This window comes from Anopheles bellator, chromosome 2 (assembly GCF_943735745.2).
Source record: "Anopheles bellator chromosome 2, idAnoBellAS_SP24_06.2, whole genome shotgun sequence".
In the NCBI taxonomy this organism is placed as follows: Eukaryota; Metazoa; Arthropoda; class Insecta; order Diptera; family Culicidae; genus Anopheles; species Anopheles bellator.
Genome location: NC_071286.1, coordinates 71,453,837 through 71,472,055, shown reverse-complemented (window position 1 = coordinate 71,472,055; position 18,219 = coordinate 71,453,837). Strand labels below are relative to the sequence as shown.

Sequence of the window (18,219 nt, the reverse complement as noted above, 5' to 3'; positions counted from 1 at the left end):
TGGCGCAACGTTACTCAACTCCCTCCCGCAGATGATTTCCCCCGGAGTGGTCGAGAATTATCAACCACCTGTGGTAGCGTAGCGTGATGGCCAGGATGTTGCTGAAAGAATCCCAGATGGCCCGACCGGCCACCGAAAACAGACCGAAAACTGGCTGAACCAAGTAACACCGAGCACGAACAATAAATACACCGATTTTTCGCTTCGCATCAACGCACTCAACACAGTTCCACTAAGGACCTGACCTCCGTGCCAAGCTGTTACACTCCACGCGTGCCAAACATCAACAGAAAACTGAACCTGAACCGCACACTCTGGCCCCGGTCACGGCGAACGCGTCGCCTGCGAGAGCGCGCCGGTGAGTTTTCCCGCCACGAGGAAAACGAGGAGAGTGAGAGAACCGCTCTCCAGTGAGCCGGCGGTGAGAGCGAACCGTTCGTTGTGGCCTCTCGTGAGCGAACGGGGGGGACAACTGTTTGTACACAATCCGAGCAGCGACAACACACGCGGGCCGCGTAGAGGTCGCCGGCGCCGTGGTGCGGTCGTATCCGTAAATGAAAACGAAAACGCGTCGACGATCGGCTCGCATTGGCTCTGGGTCCGACCCGACGGCAACCTATCGCCACTCGGTCTCGGTTTTCACTCGGTCTCGCCACGGATGCTGCCGACCGGGCCGGATGGTAGGGGAGTGGAAGATGCAATAATGGTTGCGGATTAAAATGATCAATATTTTCGGTCCCGCTGCTCACCGTGGTGACGGTGGCCGGTCGGGCGACGGTTCCCTACGTTACGGAATTAACAGAGCGTGGAAATGGGTAAAATACGGTACGCTTTTTTAACTCGCCCTGTTGCACATATCGCGATGCCATTTTGTTTCCGTTCTCGGCTCGAGTCGCTGTGATGCTGTGAACGAATTGTTATCGCTCTCTTGTGAGCCTTGTTTAACATCCTTAGAGCAAGGCTTCCCAGTGCGGGGACGAGTCTATACTATTTAGCAAATAATAACAGTATTTTGCTACCTTAAGATCACTTAATTTGTTTTAGTTACGCTAAAAGTAGTTTCTCACATTTCTCATTTTGTCGCGTAACTGATTTTTTGAATATTTCTCTCTGCCGTCCATCTATTGGATAAAAGGTAAACTAATATACTAATGTGCGCCCTCTGGCGCAGCGTAGCGAAAGCTTGAAACTCGATTATTTTGTTATATTTTTAAATGGCAGTTGGAGACTCCAAAATTGGCGGTTGGAAAATCGCATTCCTTAATACAGAGCAATTGTATTCATTTACAGGGCTTGTTAATAGTAATAGGATCATCAGAATAATAGATTTTTTTCAACCAAAATGTCCCATTAAGCGTTGTTCATAGTTTCTGCTGAATTTGAAACCCTTCTTTAAAGCTAATGTATACAGAGTTCAACTAGGAGACAATTAATCAAAAGAATGCTCTATTTGCAGCCAAAGCTATCAAAAGTTTGCGTATAATGCCTTCGAAACCAACGCACGGTTTGAAAATGTGGCACCATCGTTACACTTCGTTATGATAATTCCGCTCCGCTTCGACCCACAATCGAAACAAAGTGCTAGCTTCGTTTCCTTTCCTTCGCTCCGTTTCTTTTAATTTATCTCTCCATAAGCCACGCAAGTCGCTTAGCGGATAAACGCACGATTTGCACGAACGCCAGAAAGCGGCACGAAATAAAGACAGTTATTCACACAAGGGGCCTTTTGCCGACAAATCAGCCTCTTATTCGCCGGTTCCAGGTCAATGCTATTCACAACCTGTGGCTGTCAAGTAGCGTTCCGAGCGACCCTTTGTCCTGCGCGCAACATGCAAAAATCTTTCTTCACCACCTCGGTTGAAGGTACGATCGAACCGAGCTCACAGAACACGTAACACGAGCCGCGAAATTCGATCGCGAGTTCTAGCCGCCTTTCTTCCCCCCGTTGGCACAGTTGGCACATTAATGTCGAATTAATTCCCGTGGACCTTGTCCGTGGCAGCGGAGCGAGAGGCACCCGGGTGAACTACCCGCCAATCAGGGAATACTTTCGACGCCATTAAATCCCCGTTAGACGGGCCGGGCGTCCCGCTTCTCCGCGGTTTACCGATTTGGCCGACATCTCTCGGCGGTCCCGCTGATGCCGTTCTCAGCCAGCCGGCCCGCGTTTCATTCCGATTACGATTCGTGTGCCGTGACCGTGCTGCATTACGGTCGTCATCATCTTCCTGTGGATTTAAAGGGAACCCTGGCGTCCGTACCGGCAAAGAGATCGCGTAGAACTAATTCGAGGCAGCAAAGAAAATGACATCGTCATTGTGCTCTTTCGGTTCAGCACTCTCACGGCCGACGGTAAGCCGGGCAACATTCCAAGACATTCCTTCGGGAACATCCATTCCGGAATTAAATGGCTAATTGAAAACAGCGATCATCATGTTCGTGCGGGGAGAGCCTTCACCCGTTCCCGGGGAACGATTATGTTATAATTGATAAAGCAATTCGTCTATCGCTGAACTTCCCCATACGATCATCGACGATTTGTACCGCTCTTCCTTTGTTTCTCTTTCCTTTCGCTAGTCATTAAGTTGTCGATTGAAAGCATCATTAAACGGCGGCAAATCTGCGGAAGCTCCGGAAGCAATTTTTCGGGAGATTTCTGCACCTGCTAGCGGCGGCCACTGCCTCTAACGCCTTCGAAAGCCCCTGCATACACACAGAAACGCAACCGGACACGGACACGAAATCGAAAGTGACTCGCATTAATCGCGCCTCGGTGCACATGGTTAAACAGGTTCGTCGCTGCTTGCCGACCGCAGTCTCCGCCACCGGACTGATCGTTTCGCTCGCAGCTGCGCCGGCTACTGGTCGTCGGTGCTCACGACCCATCACATTGATCCCTGACGTCGTGTACGAAATGAAAGTGATTTACCACCGTTATCGATTGCAAACCCTCGATCGGAGCGAGCTTATCTCTAGCGCGGGTTGTTTGTGGATCGAAATGGTGTTTCGGCGCCAAGTGAAACGTGATCCCGATCTGTGGCCGCTAAGCACGCACACATGCAGACCAGCACCGCCGTGTGGATGCTTTCACGGAGAAACAACGTTTCTCTCCAGTTGCGCTCTGAAAGAACGTCTCCCTCTCTCTCTCTCTCTCCGCTAGCGAGTCACGATCGCGTGTGATCGCGACCGACTCCTTTCGCGTTAGTTGTACTTCGTTTGCCTTCGAGAGTGGACGCGTGTTTCTGTGGTTCGCGTTGTCTCCAGTCCCAAGTATTCGACCTCGCGGGGACACTACGCTGTTGTCAACAAAGGTGTGTGAAGGTGGTGTGTTTCGGTGGCCGTTGTACGCATACGAATTACGCATGTTGCGCCATGCGGGCACGGGTCAAGAAGTGAAGTGGAAGGTTTCTCCATTCGTGCGCGAACAGATCGCGTGGGACACCGAGGCAAATTGGGGGTCGGGTTCGTCGTCTGTCACATCGTAATGGATCGATGAAGTCACCGTAGCGTCTGATTCCTGCTTCTCGATGGAATGAAGGCCGTTGAAGTGTTCCCGTTTTGAATTGTTCGGTTCAACCACAGCCCACATTCCTGTGAGATTGGCCCCCCCGAAACCTCCACGCCCGTGGCTTAACAGTGGCGGTCAGTTCGTGATCGGAAAACGAAAGCATAAACGCGCCCCGGAGCAAGAAAATAGGTCGATCCAAGGTTTTTTTCCTCGGGTTTCGGCCCAAGCGCCGATCGCCCGAGAAACGCGCGGCTTTCGTGAGCGGCGGGACACGATAACGCACACGTGCGCAAATGCCGCCCGGGAACCGGTTTTGTGGTGCTCTCCTTCGTCTCCGCGGACAGAAAGCGGACTGGGCCCCCCGGGAGAGGTTTGATTGCGTTCTGCCCTGGCGTTTGGCCGATTTCCGTACCGTGGAACGGCGCGGGCATGATTCAGCGGTCTGCGTGGTCCAACCGAGAAATCCAATCGGCCGGAAGTCGTCTCTCACTGGTGGTGGGGGGTGCTTGAGGCCCGCAAACGATTAACAACTTCACGCGACGGGTGGTCAATTTTATTGGAGCACACAAGAGCCGCCTTTCGGGTGTGGATAGCACCCTGTTCCGTGAGAATTGCCCGAGCAGATCGCCCCCAAGAATGGACCCAAACCGATGATAAACGGTTTTACCAACGCCAATAAACCCTCCCCAATCGGAACGGCCGCTTCCTAGTTCGACGCTCTGAAGCGGAAAGTGTGGATCCGTTCGGAGGATGACAGAGCAACACGATGGATGGTTCTCCGAAACCGATCCGTTCACGAGCGCCACTTTCACTCATTGCGTCAGCGAGTGTGTGGCCATCGTCGGACAATCAGCATCACGGTTACCGGCAGAGCCAGATGCTAGTCGAAGATACAACCGACGAACCGATGAAGAAACGAACCGATCCGAAACGCCCGGCAACTTGTGCGCCGTACGCAAATAATGGCGTCATTGAGCGCCCCAAAAACGCGTTGCATAAAGCGCACGGAATCCTTCAGAGCGTTTACGAGACGACACGGTTGGCACGGTTCGTTGGGCCAGGGTTTTCGAAACCGCGCACTAACCCTGAACCGGATGCGTTCATCAGCACTACGGCGCGAAGCTCTCCCATGGAGCCGGGCCGAACATCAGTGGTCGTGGTCCTTAGTCGTCGTCACCCGTGAAGTGTTTCACTAATTGGCGCCGGATGATGGGTGCAAAGCAAGAAACACGAGCACAACGAGCAAATTAGTGGCTCGCTTTCTGCCGGCTGCTCCTTATCGGGGAGGGACAACATCTTGGGATGGGTTTGAGAAACGGAGCAAAAACGGGGCCATGAAAAGGCCGACGGACCGCCCCGGGTGTTCTGGGAACCTCCCAGTCTCGGTTCTGCAATCTTGATCGGTCTCCAAATGGTGACCACCCAGTGTCTTGCGCATCACTGGCCGTGAGACCGCTAATGATCGCATTGATCACCCCGATCGCAGTTCGTTGCTTCGAGGCCGATCGATCGATTAAATAATTCAATTACCGTCGACGATCACATCGAACATCCTCATTTCGCGCGCCAATCGCACGATCTGGTCGCTGGTGTCGAGATTGAAACATTTAGCCGCCTCTTGGCAACGGGTCGCAAGAAGTGTATCGTGAAGCGGAGCGGAGAATGAGCTCGCCTTTTGCTCGTAGCAAAATGTCAACTCATCTTCGGGCATAAATATCGAATCGCGGCGAAGAACTAGTTCGAGCGAAGAAGGATGGCCGTTGGCCGCTTGGGAACACCAGTTTGCAGAACGGCACTCAAACGGCTTATCCGGCTCTGTCAAGGAAGCTGACAGCCCCGCCCGGCGGCTCCACGCTGGGTGACATTTTAACCGAGCACGGCCGTAACCGCTGGGCCCAGCAACGTGATGTGCAAAACCCTGTTGAATGTGGGCTTTCGGGGAGCCACGTCACCGGACGGTCAACCGACGGTCGGCGTCCATCGAATGGAGGTTTGCACGGCCCACACACTCCGGCACCATTTAAAGGCACGTCGAACGACAAACAAAGTGTTGTGGAGTCACGCCTCGAATGGAGCGATGGTTAGTCCACCCTCAGCGGGTGCTTCCTTGGTAAAAAGTAGATTAGCTGTAACAAGTTGTTACTTTAGCCAACACATTTCAGTTTCTTCATTTTCTACCCAAGCACTCCTTATCACGAACAGTCCCATGACAAATGGCAAAACGTGATCGCACAACTCCGGTCTGAAGCTTCTCCCGTTCAGTTCAGTCGATGAGTCATAGATCGGCCCACCGGCCCCCATTCGCGGTCCTCCTTATTAGCGACCAAAATCCAACCTCGTTACGGTACTTCGTGGGCAAACGAAGTGGTGTGAAGTGCCGGAATTAGGCCCCGGTTCCTCCGAAAAGTAAGAAATATCATTTAAAGAGACACCCAAAGAACTTACTTACGGACACGGAGCTTCTTCCGTGGGCGATGCACGCTTCCCAAAGTCCCGCCCCGACCACGGGATGACCGCATTCGGGGCCGTCAATTAGCTGTCCGTTCTACATTTTATCACCCTTCCGGGGGGCGGCCCACGGAGTCCGAGACGAGACGGCACGCCAACCGCCCTGATCGCGAATGGTAGGCGGAAGACAACTATCGGCTTAGCTCCCATCGGCTCCCGGCACACAAATGTGATAGTGAGGAAAAAAGCTGGGCAACGTTTGTGCTCACGATACCGTTACCTTTTCGTTTCCCCGGCTGCCAACCCGAGCGAGCCCGAGTTTCGTTGACCTTCTTCCTCCGCCGACCAAGTTCTTATGCTCAGCGCGGTTCTTAGCATAGTTTCTCCCTGTTGGGCCGTCGATCCCGCGGGGGCCCTAACTCCGGTCGGTCTGTTCCCTATGCTTACGACCGCCCCAAAGAGGAGCTATCATAGCCCTTCCCCCCCCCCCCCCCCCCTCCCCACGGACCCCCGGGGTACGAGTGTTAAGTGTTAAAATGGCCGCCACACTTAGCCGGAGCCAGAGGTGGCGGAAGTGGCCCAAACAAGGGGCTACGATCGGCTGGGAACGCAATTTTTAACGCACGTTAAACGTTAACGGGGCCGAAAATGATCGATGAACGATCTAGCAGCTAAATACTTTTATTCAATTTGCAGCTTCCTGGCTTCGGCTGGTGTAAGGTTCTCTCGCGGCTCGTTTATTTTACCCCAGGTGGGCAGTCAACCACTTAATAGACTCAAGGTTCGAGGCAAACATTCGTCAGCGTTCTTCTCGGCAGCTTGCAGATGGGCATCTTGGGAGAACATCGGAGCCGTTTGTGCGTCTATTCTGCCGCTGATTAATGGTCATCGGTTGAATGGCAAGTGACTCAACGATGCCTTCAACAGCTTCACAATGGTGCAGCTGAATAAACTTAGCCCCCGAAACCTGTTTCGTGGCGATGCAAATGAGTCAATTTATGAATCAAACATCGGCCACATTCCGGCAAACGTTTGCGTTTGGCGTCGAACAGAACGAAGCGCAAGTTTCGTCTTGAATTGGCACAAAAATCTACAACGAAAGTGATTTGCCATCCGCTACCTACTTTCGCAATTAATTGGCCCTTGTTGTGGCGCTACCGACAGTCCCACGTCCGACTTATGCTCCGATGCACGATTCACATACGCGCATTTCCCTTTCAGCCATTCACAGGGGACCAGAAAAACAATAGAAAAATTCATTAGTCGCTGATAGTCATGGGCAAGGTCGTGGTGCTAGTTCTCAGCGTGGTGATCTGCATAGCGGCCCAGCTGACGGTGGCGTCAAAGGAGAAACACATCAAGCACACCGAGAAGGATCTGCTCCGGAAGTCGATCGTGTACGACAAAAACACGCCGGATGTGTTCTACTGTCCGATCAACAAGCCGACCGGCATGGACAAGATGATCGTCAGGTAGCGTCGCAGGAGCAGACCCGCCGGCTTCGGTTCTGTGTTAACTTTCGATTCGTTTGGCAGATCACGACCCCTTCACAAGCTGTGCGAACACGAAGGCAAACCACTTCCAGCGGACTACAAGTCCGACTGCTACAAGGACGTCGACGAGTCGAACTACGCGTGCAAGGAAAAGTACCGGATCATGGTAAAGTATTAGCGTCCGCCCCGCAGGACACTCGCCAGCTCAAGGCTGGCCCTACATTATTCGGTTCGGGTTAAACCGTTGCACGAGGCACGCAAAACGAAGCAAAACTGCTACTAACAATCGAAGATGGAGTCGTTGTGTGAAGATCCACTGTTAATTGATGCCCTTTTTTCGGCCCACTCTGCCCCTCTGTCCCGCTGCCGTTACAGAAACGCTCCGCCAAGGAGAATGTCGAGATCTAGTTAATCGTGTCGCCAGGCCAGGCGAGTGATGTTGGCATTTTTCACATACAGACACCGACGTACATTAGGCATTACTTTCGCCAGTTGACCTTCTACCGAATCGGATTCTGTACGCTGACTTTCCCGACCGGTCCCCTACCGAAACTGATTCTTTCTAATCGTAGCCTTTTCCTGTGTTTCCCATAAAGCGCGGCTCTGTTAGTTCAACAACTGTTCCTTTATCGTAATTAATCTTAGCTAACATTTAACTTACCAAAAACAAAGATCGTGCACCACGTCGTCGCAATTGAGCGTTTGTGTCCGATTCGTCTCAACGTTTCGCTCGGTCGTATCAAGCGGTTACCAAATGGAGCAAAACAAACCCATCGTGTTTCTGCATCAATATCATTATAAGCTTAACCTGCTAATAGATAATTTGAGCTGCAATTAATGCATGTGCTTATCCCCGCATAACCTGTTTCCTAACCCCCTACCTTCAACCGCCTGTGAGGTCGCTTCTGTTTGGCCTGAATTTGATTTCAGGTGTGTTGTAACAATCCTTGAAAGCCTTCAAAGCAGAAAACATTAAAATAATGGTGCCGAAATCGCTTGCGATGCTTACTCCTCCTAATCCGTTTGACTAAATGAGGACAACTACCTTCGACTGGGACCAAGGAACTCACGTATATATACGAACCGCACACAAATATACCCAGACTTGATACACAAAGGTTGAAAGCATATCTCGCTTTGCACACGAAATTCACTCTTTGCAAAAACATTCCTTTAAAATCCGCATCACGCTACACAAACGCCAGCTAAACGCTATACACGGGAAAGCAGGTGCTATACACGAAAGGTGCGTATAAAAAGCCGGAGGAATTCTACTAGGAATTCGGAGGAGAAGGTGGTTACGTGTTAAATTACCCAAGGACACCGGACACCCCGCACAGTTCACTACGGACAGGCCAATCCCGCAGATCAATTTTGCTAATCGTAACTATTCTGTTCCTCCACGCAGATGCGACTCAATCCGCCCGGAAGCGACGCCCCGTTCAATGGACAGCGACTGAGCCGATTCATGGCGATGGACGACGACATGAAGCGACTCAAGGCAAAGAAACACTAGCAAAGTTCTGTGAAAAACGCTGGCACTGTGGTTCCTGCTTCTCTTTGCCATATTAACGAATCGCAGCGTGTGGGTCTGTGCGAAAAACATCTTGCAGTGATAGTAGCTTTCTCGTGTTACCGAACTCGTCGCAGTGAAACGGGACGAGTATCGGTATTGTTAAATGTTGTTCAAGTTTTTAGGGGCACACTTTTACTCAGATTCGATGTTCGAAAGCGACCGAGCAGTGCGTGCACTCGAATACCGTTAGCACCGCTTGATTTCACCGTGATAACAACTGTTAATAGCAAGCGAATACGAAATAAACCATTAAAATCTCTGTTGGAATTGTTCAGGAACGGCTCATTAAAATCCGCAAATCCGTAACGGCTCATTCAAAAGTCATCAAAGCACCTTTCATTCTGCGCCATCTATGCTTCAAAAAAAGAAACAAACATTTGTTTACTTTTTTGGGCTCTTTCTCGTGCAAAGTGAGAAGAATTTGGCACAGTGAGATGAGAATTCAGCGTTTAAATCATCGTATTTAAATTGACGGTTTGATGATCACTTTTCAACATCGTTTCCAAGTGGAAAGAACGTTATGTTAAAAATGTTAATGTTATGTTTAAAATGTTAAGAAATGTTATTTGAGGTGTTCCGTAATGTTTTTGACATTACAAATTAATTTTACGCTAGTTTTCACGCCCCCCATTTATGATTCGCTTGTGGCAAAAGCGAAAAATATTGCTATTTATGGTTCCGATGCAACTACTTTTATGGGATACTTAGGAATTTTGGTTCCGTGTTTTGGGTTTGGGTTCAGTTATTTTTTATGTTAACAATTATACTAAAGATAAGATTTCTCCTCATGCCAAAAATATGGCTCTTTATGTTCATGCAAAATGTGGCTTTTTCTGAAACAGCTGGCAAGCGTGACGCCATCTTTGAATCTGCTGACGTTACGAGCGTTACAACCATTTTGGGCCACTAGCGTTGGGCCACGTTCGAAAGTCTTCCTGGGGTGCCACACGGAGCGTTAATTCGTCAAATCGTTTACGATTCGTGTGGCCGGTTTAAAATATAACACCGAAATGCCAAACGTGGCTACATTCGTGTTTATGGCCCGAGAAAACAGAAGTCGAAGAGGTTAGTTGATTTCTGAATATTTTATTCTGTGTTTTTTAGATTTTGTTGCTGTATTAGCAAAAAAAAAACTTACATTATCCTCTGTCTGTAAACAAATCGCTTGCTAACGGTTTATACGTATCCGCTGAAGCATAAACGTTTCGCCACAAGCGCAAACAATTTGGCATTTATCTGAAATGTCAGATCGAGGGTTTGCGCTCCGTGTGGCACCCCAGTTCCGCTTCGATCGACAGCTCACTCACACTCTCGCACGCCCGTCACTGTATTTTTCCCATCTTCGTACGGCTCGGACTTCGTTCGATTTTCTGCCCGAAAATCATTGCTTTTAACGTGCATCTTTGCGTCTCAGGTAATTGAAAACGTGTCCACCTGGTGGCGGATCGTCCGCTGCATCCGGGAACGCTCGAGTGTCGGTCGGACGGTGCGTGGAAAGTGCGAAAAGTTGCGATCGAAATCTTACGCGCTGCGCCTGGTGCGCTTTGCTGGCTGACCCGAGAGAAAACCCTTCTCGAAGTATTTTTTTTTGCTTCATACGTTGGCTCGCTCTCTCTCGCTTGCTCGTTTGCGCATGGCCGCATCGGTGTGCTGCTGGTTCGCTCTGCCGTGCGCCAAACAGCTGCTGGCTCGCTCGCACGAACCAGGTTTGGGCACACGACGACAACGGAACCGCCGCCGTTCCCCGTTCCGCCGCCCTGAACCCGTTCGCGTCCTCACCGCTCCCCGTCGTCGTCCTCGTTGAGATGATAGTAGTAGCCCAGCATTGTAGTATAGTAACAGCATCAGCAGCAACAGCACCAGCAGCAGTCGCAGTCGCAGTCGGAAAAGTAACAGCAAATTAGCGACGACGGGAAACAAAAAAAAACGCAACCGTGTTGCGTACCAACCATTGTGGATTATCGCGTGTGCAGTTGTGTACTTTCACCGTGCGTATGTGTGCGTGTATGTGTGCGCCGTCGTCGGGTTGACCTGCTCGAGTGTAACCTACCTTTTGTCTAGTGCGTTTTCCCGTGTGTGCCAAGGAAAACAATCGAACATACATTTCCCGTTGGCGCGTTCCACTTTACCGCTGGGCCAGTTGGGAAATGGAAGAAAACATGGTACCATTCCACTCTGCGCTCTGGAAGGCGCAGCTGAGTTAACCACAACGCTATTCTCAAGTCCATTGCTATTTTTCCAGTGCCAGGCGCTGGCGTTGTGGGGTACGAAAAACCTCGAAAGAACCACTCCGAACGAGACCCCTAGTGTGTGGGCTGTAGCAACGATGGAAAGCAGCCATGAATGAGAGGGTGAAAAAGGGAGAGAAAGAGAGAGAGCGCGCGACAGAAACCAGAAAATCAAAGCAACAAGCGCTAGGCACGGTGATGGACGACAGCGAAGGATGGCGGGCGACGGCTGTTGTGAATGTAACACAACGGCTCCCGACCAACATATTGTCGCTCAACTCTATCAATCGATTCCCGTTACGATATTTCTGCTTTTTGTTCTAGTGCACACATCGCCTGCCGGAACTGGGACACACGATGGCAGGGATGCAATTGCACTTGCCGGATTGTCAACGTAATCGTTTTTATTGGTTAATCGATGCAACGATGCAACTTCTCGCAACACAGCCTATATCGATCGCTTTCGCGAGAGAAAGAGAGCGACAGAGGCATGGGTATTGCGGTTTTTCTTAAACGCGGCGTTGGAAATGGTATTTTCTTCACCACCCCGCGCGCCACAGGATACGTGGCCGGCTGCTGGCGATTTTTCGAATCCCGGAACAGAACCGTGTCCAAGAAATGATGGGCAAAGTGCATTCGGTACCAAAACACATCCGGAATCCGACAACGGCATTAAAGGGCTAATGCTCATTGAACACAACATTGCCGTCCCTTCAGCTTTTCCCATTAGTGTGGATGTCTGTATGTGTGGGGATAAGCATCATATCCAGCACACACAGTGTGCTTGTTTTGTTTTCCAACATACTTTACGATCCCAGCAAACGCTATCGGGCTGACTCGCTCGCACTGTGCTCTTTCTCTCTCCGTCATTTATGTTGCTTTGTCTTTATGTTCTCATTTTGAACTGCTCCCCTTCTCGCTCGCACTCGCTGCGCAAGACTTGCGGCCGTCTCCCTCTGTCGCTCTTGCATATTTTCTCCCCATCCGTTGCGTCGTCGTGGCTAATGCGAAGTGTTCAATCCGCGAATTATTACTCCCGGATGATTCCCAAAACATGGAAGCAATGAGCATAAGCAACAGTCTAAAGAGGGCAAAGAAACCAACTCCCAAGGCACTGCGGAATGGGGAAAGAGGGACGCCAGCGCATCGGATCGACGCAAGTCCCGCGACGGTGTTGGTGTTGCGTGCCCACGAATGGGGGGGTGCACGTGCTCGCGTGTGTGCGTGCTCATAGTATCACTAGGTTCACCTTTTTTTCACGAGCCACAATCATCCGGACACGGTTCGGCTCGGAGAGTGTGTTGGTGTGTGCGCGAGCGGATACGCAGTGCGTGCGCGTGTGTATGTAATACCGCAAAATACGGTGAATGCGAAGAATCCACGTACAATGTTGATTTTGCTCTTCTTCTTCTTCGCGCTCCTGCTTTTAGTCCTGATCCGGGCACATAGTTCGTTGATTTTGTAGTTCATCTTTCGAATCTCGTGCGGAGTAGGCTCCTGAACTCTGGTTCCATTTCTGCCGTCAATCTCGCGGTGTGCTGTTGAGTACTTATGCTGTACCTATGCGAAGCAACAAAGCAGAGGCTGGTTTTCACGGCGAAGGTGGTGTTGCTTTTAATGAGCCAACCACTCACCCAATCCGAAAGTGGACCGAGACGAGTCGCAGACAGCAGCGCACAACCTATCTCGCCCCTTCGTAGCATCAAAGCAAACTCTTGACACGAAGAGAGTCGTGTACCAAGCCAAGGAGTCTCCATTTCGTTCTGGTTCTTCGCGACAGTGACCGGTTCCGGTTGTGTGTTTCACTGTCCGCCTTTTCCAGACTCCCAAAAGTGCCACTCGAAAATGGTCCTTTCTGTGAAAGTGCACTGGTGATGTGATTATTTTATGCTTCTACAATCTAGTTATCCTTGGTAACGCGGCTGCTACTCTGCACCGTGCATGGTGACGGAAATATGCTTCGGAATAACATCTCGAAACGCAACGTCAGCCAACAGAGAATCGAAAACAGCCATTTTCCGTTGGCAACGCACCCACGTGAGAAAACAAAATTGCCACGGCTTGTAACGGGCTGTGTTGACTCATTTTACGGTGGCGACCCCGCGTGTCCAAACACAGACAGCAGCTTATTGTGTGGTCAAAACTCGCAACGGCGATGATGGCCAGCTCTCCAGCACCACCCCCCTAACGGGCGGTCTGTGTCGAATAATGTTGCGGCATCTGTCATTTGCGTGCGGAGAAACAATTCGGGGTCCGATGCGTGCGAAAGGTCGCTGCACTGGCAAGAAGTAGGCATTATTTTCCTCTTGTTTTGCAGCTACAACCCACTGGAAAACAAGCGCCCATCAGCAACCACCAGTAACCGTTGCCGTGAGAAGTGTTGGACAAATGCCACGTCTGCCTGGGAACGGAACATGATTGTGGGTAGTCAGCCGCGCCCGAGCACTGTATGCACTGAAAAGTGCATTGCGTTACGCTCATTATGTTTGGTGGCCTTTTTGTGGCGCAGAAAGACAAAGGCCACCTGGTTGCTGGTTGGAAAAGCACTGCTGCTCCAAATCGTAGGCCCAGTAGGCTGAGACACAGGATCGACAAAAGTTGCTCTGCATCGGTTCACCTTCAGTCACGGAGAAGAAAACTTTGCACCCATCTCAGTCACCACGGAGGTTGACCACCGATCGTTCAGAGCAGCAGAAATACGGGGTCTGTCTTCTGAAAAAAGGGCAAAATGGCGAAGAATAATTACCACACGGCTGCCGGGGCCGTGAATCGTTTGATGTAATTCCTGGGTGCGCCCGAGTGCAGTGTGCTTGTGACGGTGTGGTATGTTTTTTAGGAGAGCAGTCGTCGAAGCGGTCGTGGTCAGCACACCAGCCCTCGCGCCACCGGTTGGCCATTTGTGGCGGAGCAGGAAAAGTGAAAACGGCGTAATGGAAAATTACAAACTAACCAACCGATTTTGTTTCCCTCCGCGCCCACCGTGGGGACGACGAGGCGGTGGCACTCCCGCCTGGCCAGGCCAGGCAATTGTTGGCCGTCTTACGCGAAGGTCTTTCTTTCGGGCAGCGGTGGCTTGTTGCATAGAAAGCGAAAACGAAATCGGCCACACCGCGATCGGTGTCCAGAGTGTCGAACTCTCGTTCAGCTTGTTGCGCTCTCTGGTCGAAGCCGAAAGTGGAGTTGGTTACGTGGAGCTGTTGCTTTCGGTCGGTTTTACCACTCCGTTGCACTTTGCAACATGCATTGTAAGCAGCCCAGCATAAAGTAGCGTGAAACGGTTAGCGGCAAGCAAACATTCGTGATCAACACGACAATCGTGACTAGGGTCCGCAGCTGGATCCGTGGTCCCCGAGGTTCCTTTTCGAAATCAACCACAAAAATAGAACATTTGTAATCATCACAGCACCAAGCTGTTGACGTTACTAGGTGCCTGGGGACCGCCTTCAAACCTGCCATGGCCTGCAGCGATCCATCCTTACAGCCCTAGATTACCATGCCTACGCCTTGGCGGAGGGAAAAGGTCATGAATCTAAGTCTCTCCCGTCCACGGACAATCTCGCCCAGCGGCGAGCCGTTCGGCTTGGCGTGGCATTTACGAGAACAAAGAGAAATACCTCCAGGCCGGGCAGTAGATAGGGCAAAGGCAATCGATTGAAGAGCCAAAACCGTGGGGGGTGGCTACATACCGAACAATCAACCTCCTAATGGCAGAGCACGATCACAACGTTGCGCGTTTATGCGCCTCGTCCGACGGAAAGGTGTGCAGTGTCGCCAGTCAGGACCGATCGATTGAATCCCGTGGATCACGAATGGTATAGCGCTGTGCCTGCGTGTGTGCTGATGTAAGTAGACAAACATTATTGGATTTCCAGTCCGCGTTTGGGAGTAGGTATAAACGCGGCCGCGGCCAGAAGTGGCGCACCAGCAAAGTGAAGAAGAGAACGCGTCCACACTTTGCTCTCCATGTGTTTGTGTTTGTGGTTAAAAGACATCAAAACAGGTTCTCCTCTGCGGCGAAGGTATACAAGACCAGCCTATCGAGGTGACCATCGCGCCACCCTGTGTCCGCTGGTATTTCGTGGCTCCCCGGACTACGCCTTTTCTCAGGTTGCTCTTTAACCAATCCGACACACGAAACAGATTGTCCCCGTGGTCCCTGAACTCGTGGATTTGTGGATAACCTTTCTTAAACCTTGATTGCACCTCCGGTTAATTGAATCGTCGCTTCCGCTGCCGAGAATACCAAAGGCTGTAAACGGCGAACCTGAGCGTGCTGATAGTCCCTCTGGTTTGATATGCTTTATCGTGGAAGTGCGCTTTCAATTGTTTCTGGAAAACCCCCTCGACTCGCACTACGCACAAACTCTTTGCAAGCAATCGAAATAATCACCACGGATCGTGTTCCCCGTGTGGGGCAATGGAGAGGTGGAAAATTCCGCGTTCATTAAACGATAACAAAGTCTGGTGACCGAGTGTGTGCCAACACGGGCACGGGTTGTAGGAAGAGGGTTTTGATAACGTACTGGTTGCCGAATAAACAACTTTGTTTTCCGATTCGCAACTCGAGGGCATCCCATTTGAATGAACAATTTCGTTGTAAGGTATCGTCTCAGCACTTGTCGGGTTACCGTTACCCGATGGTTCCGTAATGCTCCAGTGATTGACGCTGGCGAACACATTCCCATGGTTCGAGTCATGTTCGACTAATAGCTTTCCGGAGGTTTTTCGAACCACTCGCCCGATGGAGGGCTTACGTGTGACTCGTAGCTCCTCCGTCCTGTGCGCGGTTGCATCGGCTCAAAGTACAGATTGTTGTCGTTGATATGCTTCGTTGCACCGTCCACCAGCCAGCCATTCTGGTCCAATTCCCTCGATTAAGCTTGAAGGATGCAACATGATCCTCTCTCCGAAGGCAAGGCCCCTCGGCAGGTGGATCGCATTTTTACATTCACATTTTATGCGAAATCAACCGTCCTGGGGGGGCGGGCGGTCCATTCACAGCATTAGTAGCGACATTTATCCACGACACTCGTTCGTCTGCCAACGCCGTGCGGCCAAGAGGAGCACACATAATTCCCCGACCAACCGACCAACCGGCCGACCTTCCAAGCGGTTACTTAATTTGCGGCGCAATTTTCTGCGCAATCGACAAATGCCACTCGCGCGCTTCCAGCTGCCACCGTGTCCGATAGAGGGGTTCATCGAAGGAAAAAAAAGGAGGAGTGCAGTGCTACTTTTGAAACGTTTGTTAACAGTTTTCGGTGTTGTTTTGGCATTCGCCAGCCTGCCCTTTACTATCAAAAGCTTCCTCCACATACATTCTCGCAACAGCCATTGATAAGAAATGGGGCTTATCGGGACTGTTGCAGACAAAAAGGCTCTGCCTGTCCGTCGTGGCACTCTCCAACCGGTTCCATTGGTTTCGTGCTCCCCAAACCGCTTTCGGGGGGCCGTGTGGATGCATTTCCTGTTACGAAGTTCCCGTGGGACACGGAAGTTGGTGTTGGTGCTAAGTGTACATCTCGCCGTAACTATCCACATCCGGTACCAGCACGCGAGAGGGGGATCGAGGAAGAACTTTCAATTTTTCGTTCCCCTTGATTGGATACTAGTGGCCGGTACGCGTGTGACTGGGTGAGCGATTACACGGTGATGTGGCAGACATGTGTGCGGAATTTTCCTCAAACAACGAGGAAGAAACACTGCAACCAGAGGACCATTGTGCGGAGCCGACAACAGCAAAGCGAGGAGTTGTTATAAAAATAGTACATCGTAACCGCGTAACCACCGAGGATGGCGCGGGGCCACCCAGCGGAACCTGATGTTGTGTGCGTACGCGTGAAAACGGGGAACTGTTTTCGGGTTTTTGGTTTTCAAAACCCGCTCTCAGACGCAAAAATGACGCCTGTGTGAAGGTGAAACGCGCTTCGATGTCAAACTGCTCACAGCTTTCCACATTGTGTGTTGTTGTTGTGGCTTCGCGCGATCCGATCTGCGATGCCCAACCAAAGGGGGGGGTGCGTAGTAAACTCTCTCGCTGCTGCCCCGGGGATCCATCTTTTGACAGACTCACCACGATAGAGAGAGCGAGACGCGCCAATGCCCGAGAGGGAGCGATCGAAACCGGACATGAAACGGTTCCAACAAAATGATCATATTTTCCTCGATCGTCCGCCTAGGTGGGGCCTATAAACCTATGATCGTAAAGCTAGACCTCTTCACTCAATGTCCGCAACGATGCCACACTTTGCTGCGGATGTTTGACGCCTTTGATAGCATCAAAATTTAAAGCAGGACCATAAAGTAAGACATTTTTGTCCAACGTGAGGGAGAGCCCTTAAGTAGTATCCCCGAATCGGGCGACTTTTTGCCAATTTTTGTGAACGTTCGTCTGCTGCAACCATGTTGCCGCACCGATAGAGCTTCACCTTCGCGCGCCCGATGGGTTTTTGTGTTTCGCAGAATTGAACGTGCTTCTTTAGAGGTTCTGTGCCAACCGCGAAGCGATTTGGCGAAAAATGGTTTGCTTTCCAATGTGTGTTCGGCTTCACGTCACGGCGGCGGGGCTTTCTGGATGATCGCCGCCATATTGTTACCCTTATTTGAACGCGAATTTCGCGTTGTTTAGTTTGACACCATCGTCACCGCCGCCGCAGCACGAAACGCTGGGCATTTCAATGTCACAATGTGGCCACCGTTTGTTGGCCAGCTCTTCTCTGTGGATGACGACAGCGCACCGTCCGTCCACTTTTTCGGTTGTTATTTATTTGCTTTTGCGACGACGGGTTTGTGCAAAAAAAGCGTTTGGCGGCGTATCCTTGAACTCGATCCCCTTGGGGATCAGCTTTGTGGGGTCGATAATCGGCTCGGCTGGCAAACGTTGGTGATTGGTGTGTGATTCATCCCTTCAAAGAGGCACAACGTACATTAGGAAGTGTTGACAGTATTCAGACTGGGTTAAATTGA

General features: G+C 51.0%; 1 protein-coding gene across 2 annotated transcripts; it reads left to right on the top strand.

The window, feature by feature from the left end:
* Window positions 1-3,220: 3,220 nt before the first annotated feature.
* LOC131209526 (uncharacterized) lies at window positions 3,221-9,279 on the top strand. Of its 2 annotated transcripts, XR_009156849.1 has the most exons (5): window positions 3,221-3,311; window positions 7,178-7,428; window positions 7,492-7,615; window positions 7,825-8,695; window positions 8,858-9,279. XR_009156849.1 is itself a non-coding variant. In XM_058202613.1 (4 exons), the coding sequence occupies exons 2-4, from the start codon at window positions 7,232-7,234 to the stop codon at window positions 8,963-8,965; spliced, it is 429 nt and encodes a 142-aa protein (XP_058058596.1). In that variant the 5' UTR covers window positions 3,221-3,311; window positions 7,178-7,231; the 3' UTR covers window positions 8,966-9,279. The 2 variants fall into 2 exon arrangements, 1 of the variants encoding a protein (XP_058058596.1); XM_058202613.1 differs by lacking the exon at window positions 7,825-8,695.
* The last annotated feature ends 8,940 nt before the right edge of the window (window positions 9,280-18,219 follow it).

What these genes read in the sequence shown, in the direction of transcription:
- LOC131209526 (XM_058202613.1), top strand. Translation starts at nt 7,232, where the DNA reads ATGGGCAAGGTCGTGGTGCTAGTTCTCAGCGTGGTGATCTGCATAGCG. An exon ending in ATGGACAAGATGATCGTCAG is followed by an intron (nt 7,429 to 7,491) that starts GTAGCGTCGCAG and finishes TTCGTTTGGCAG; the next exon opens with ATCACGACCCCTTCACAAGC. An exon ending in AGGAAAAGTACCGGATCATG is followed by an intron (nt 7,616 to 8,857) that starts GTAAAGTATTAG and finishes TCCTCCACGCAG; the next exon opens with ATGCGACTCAATCCGCCCGG.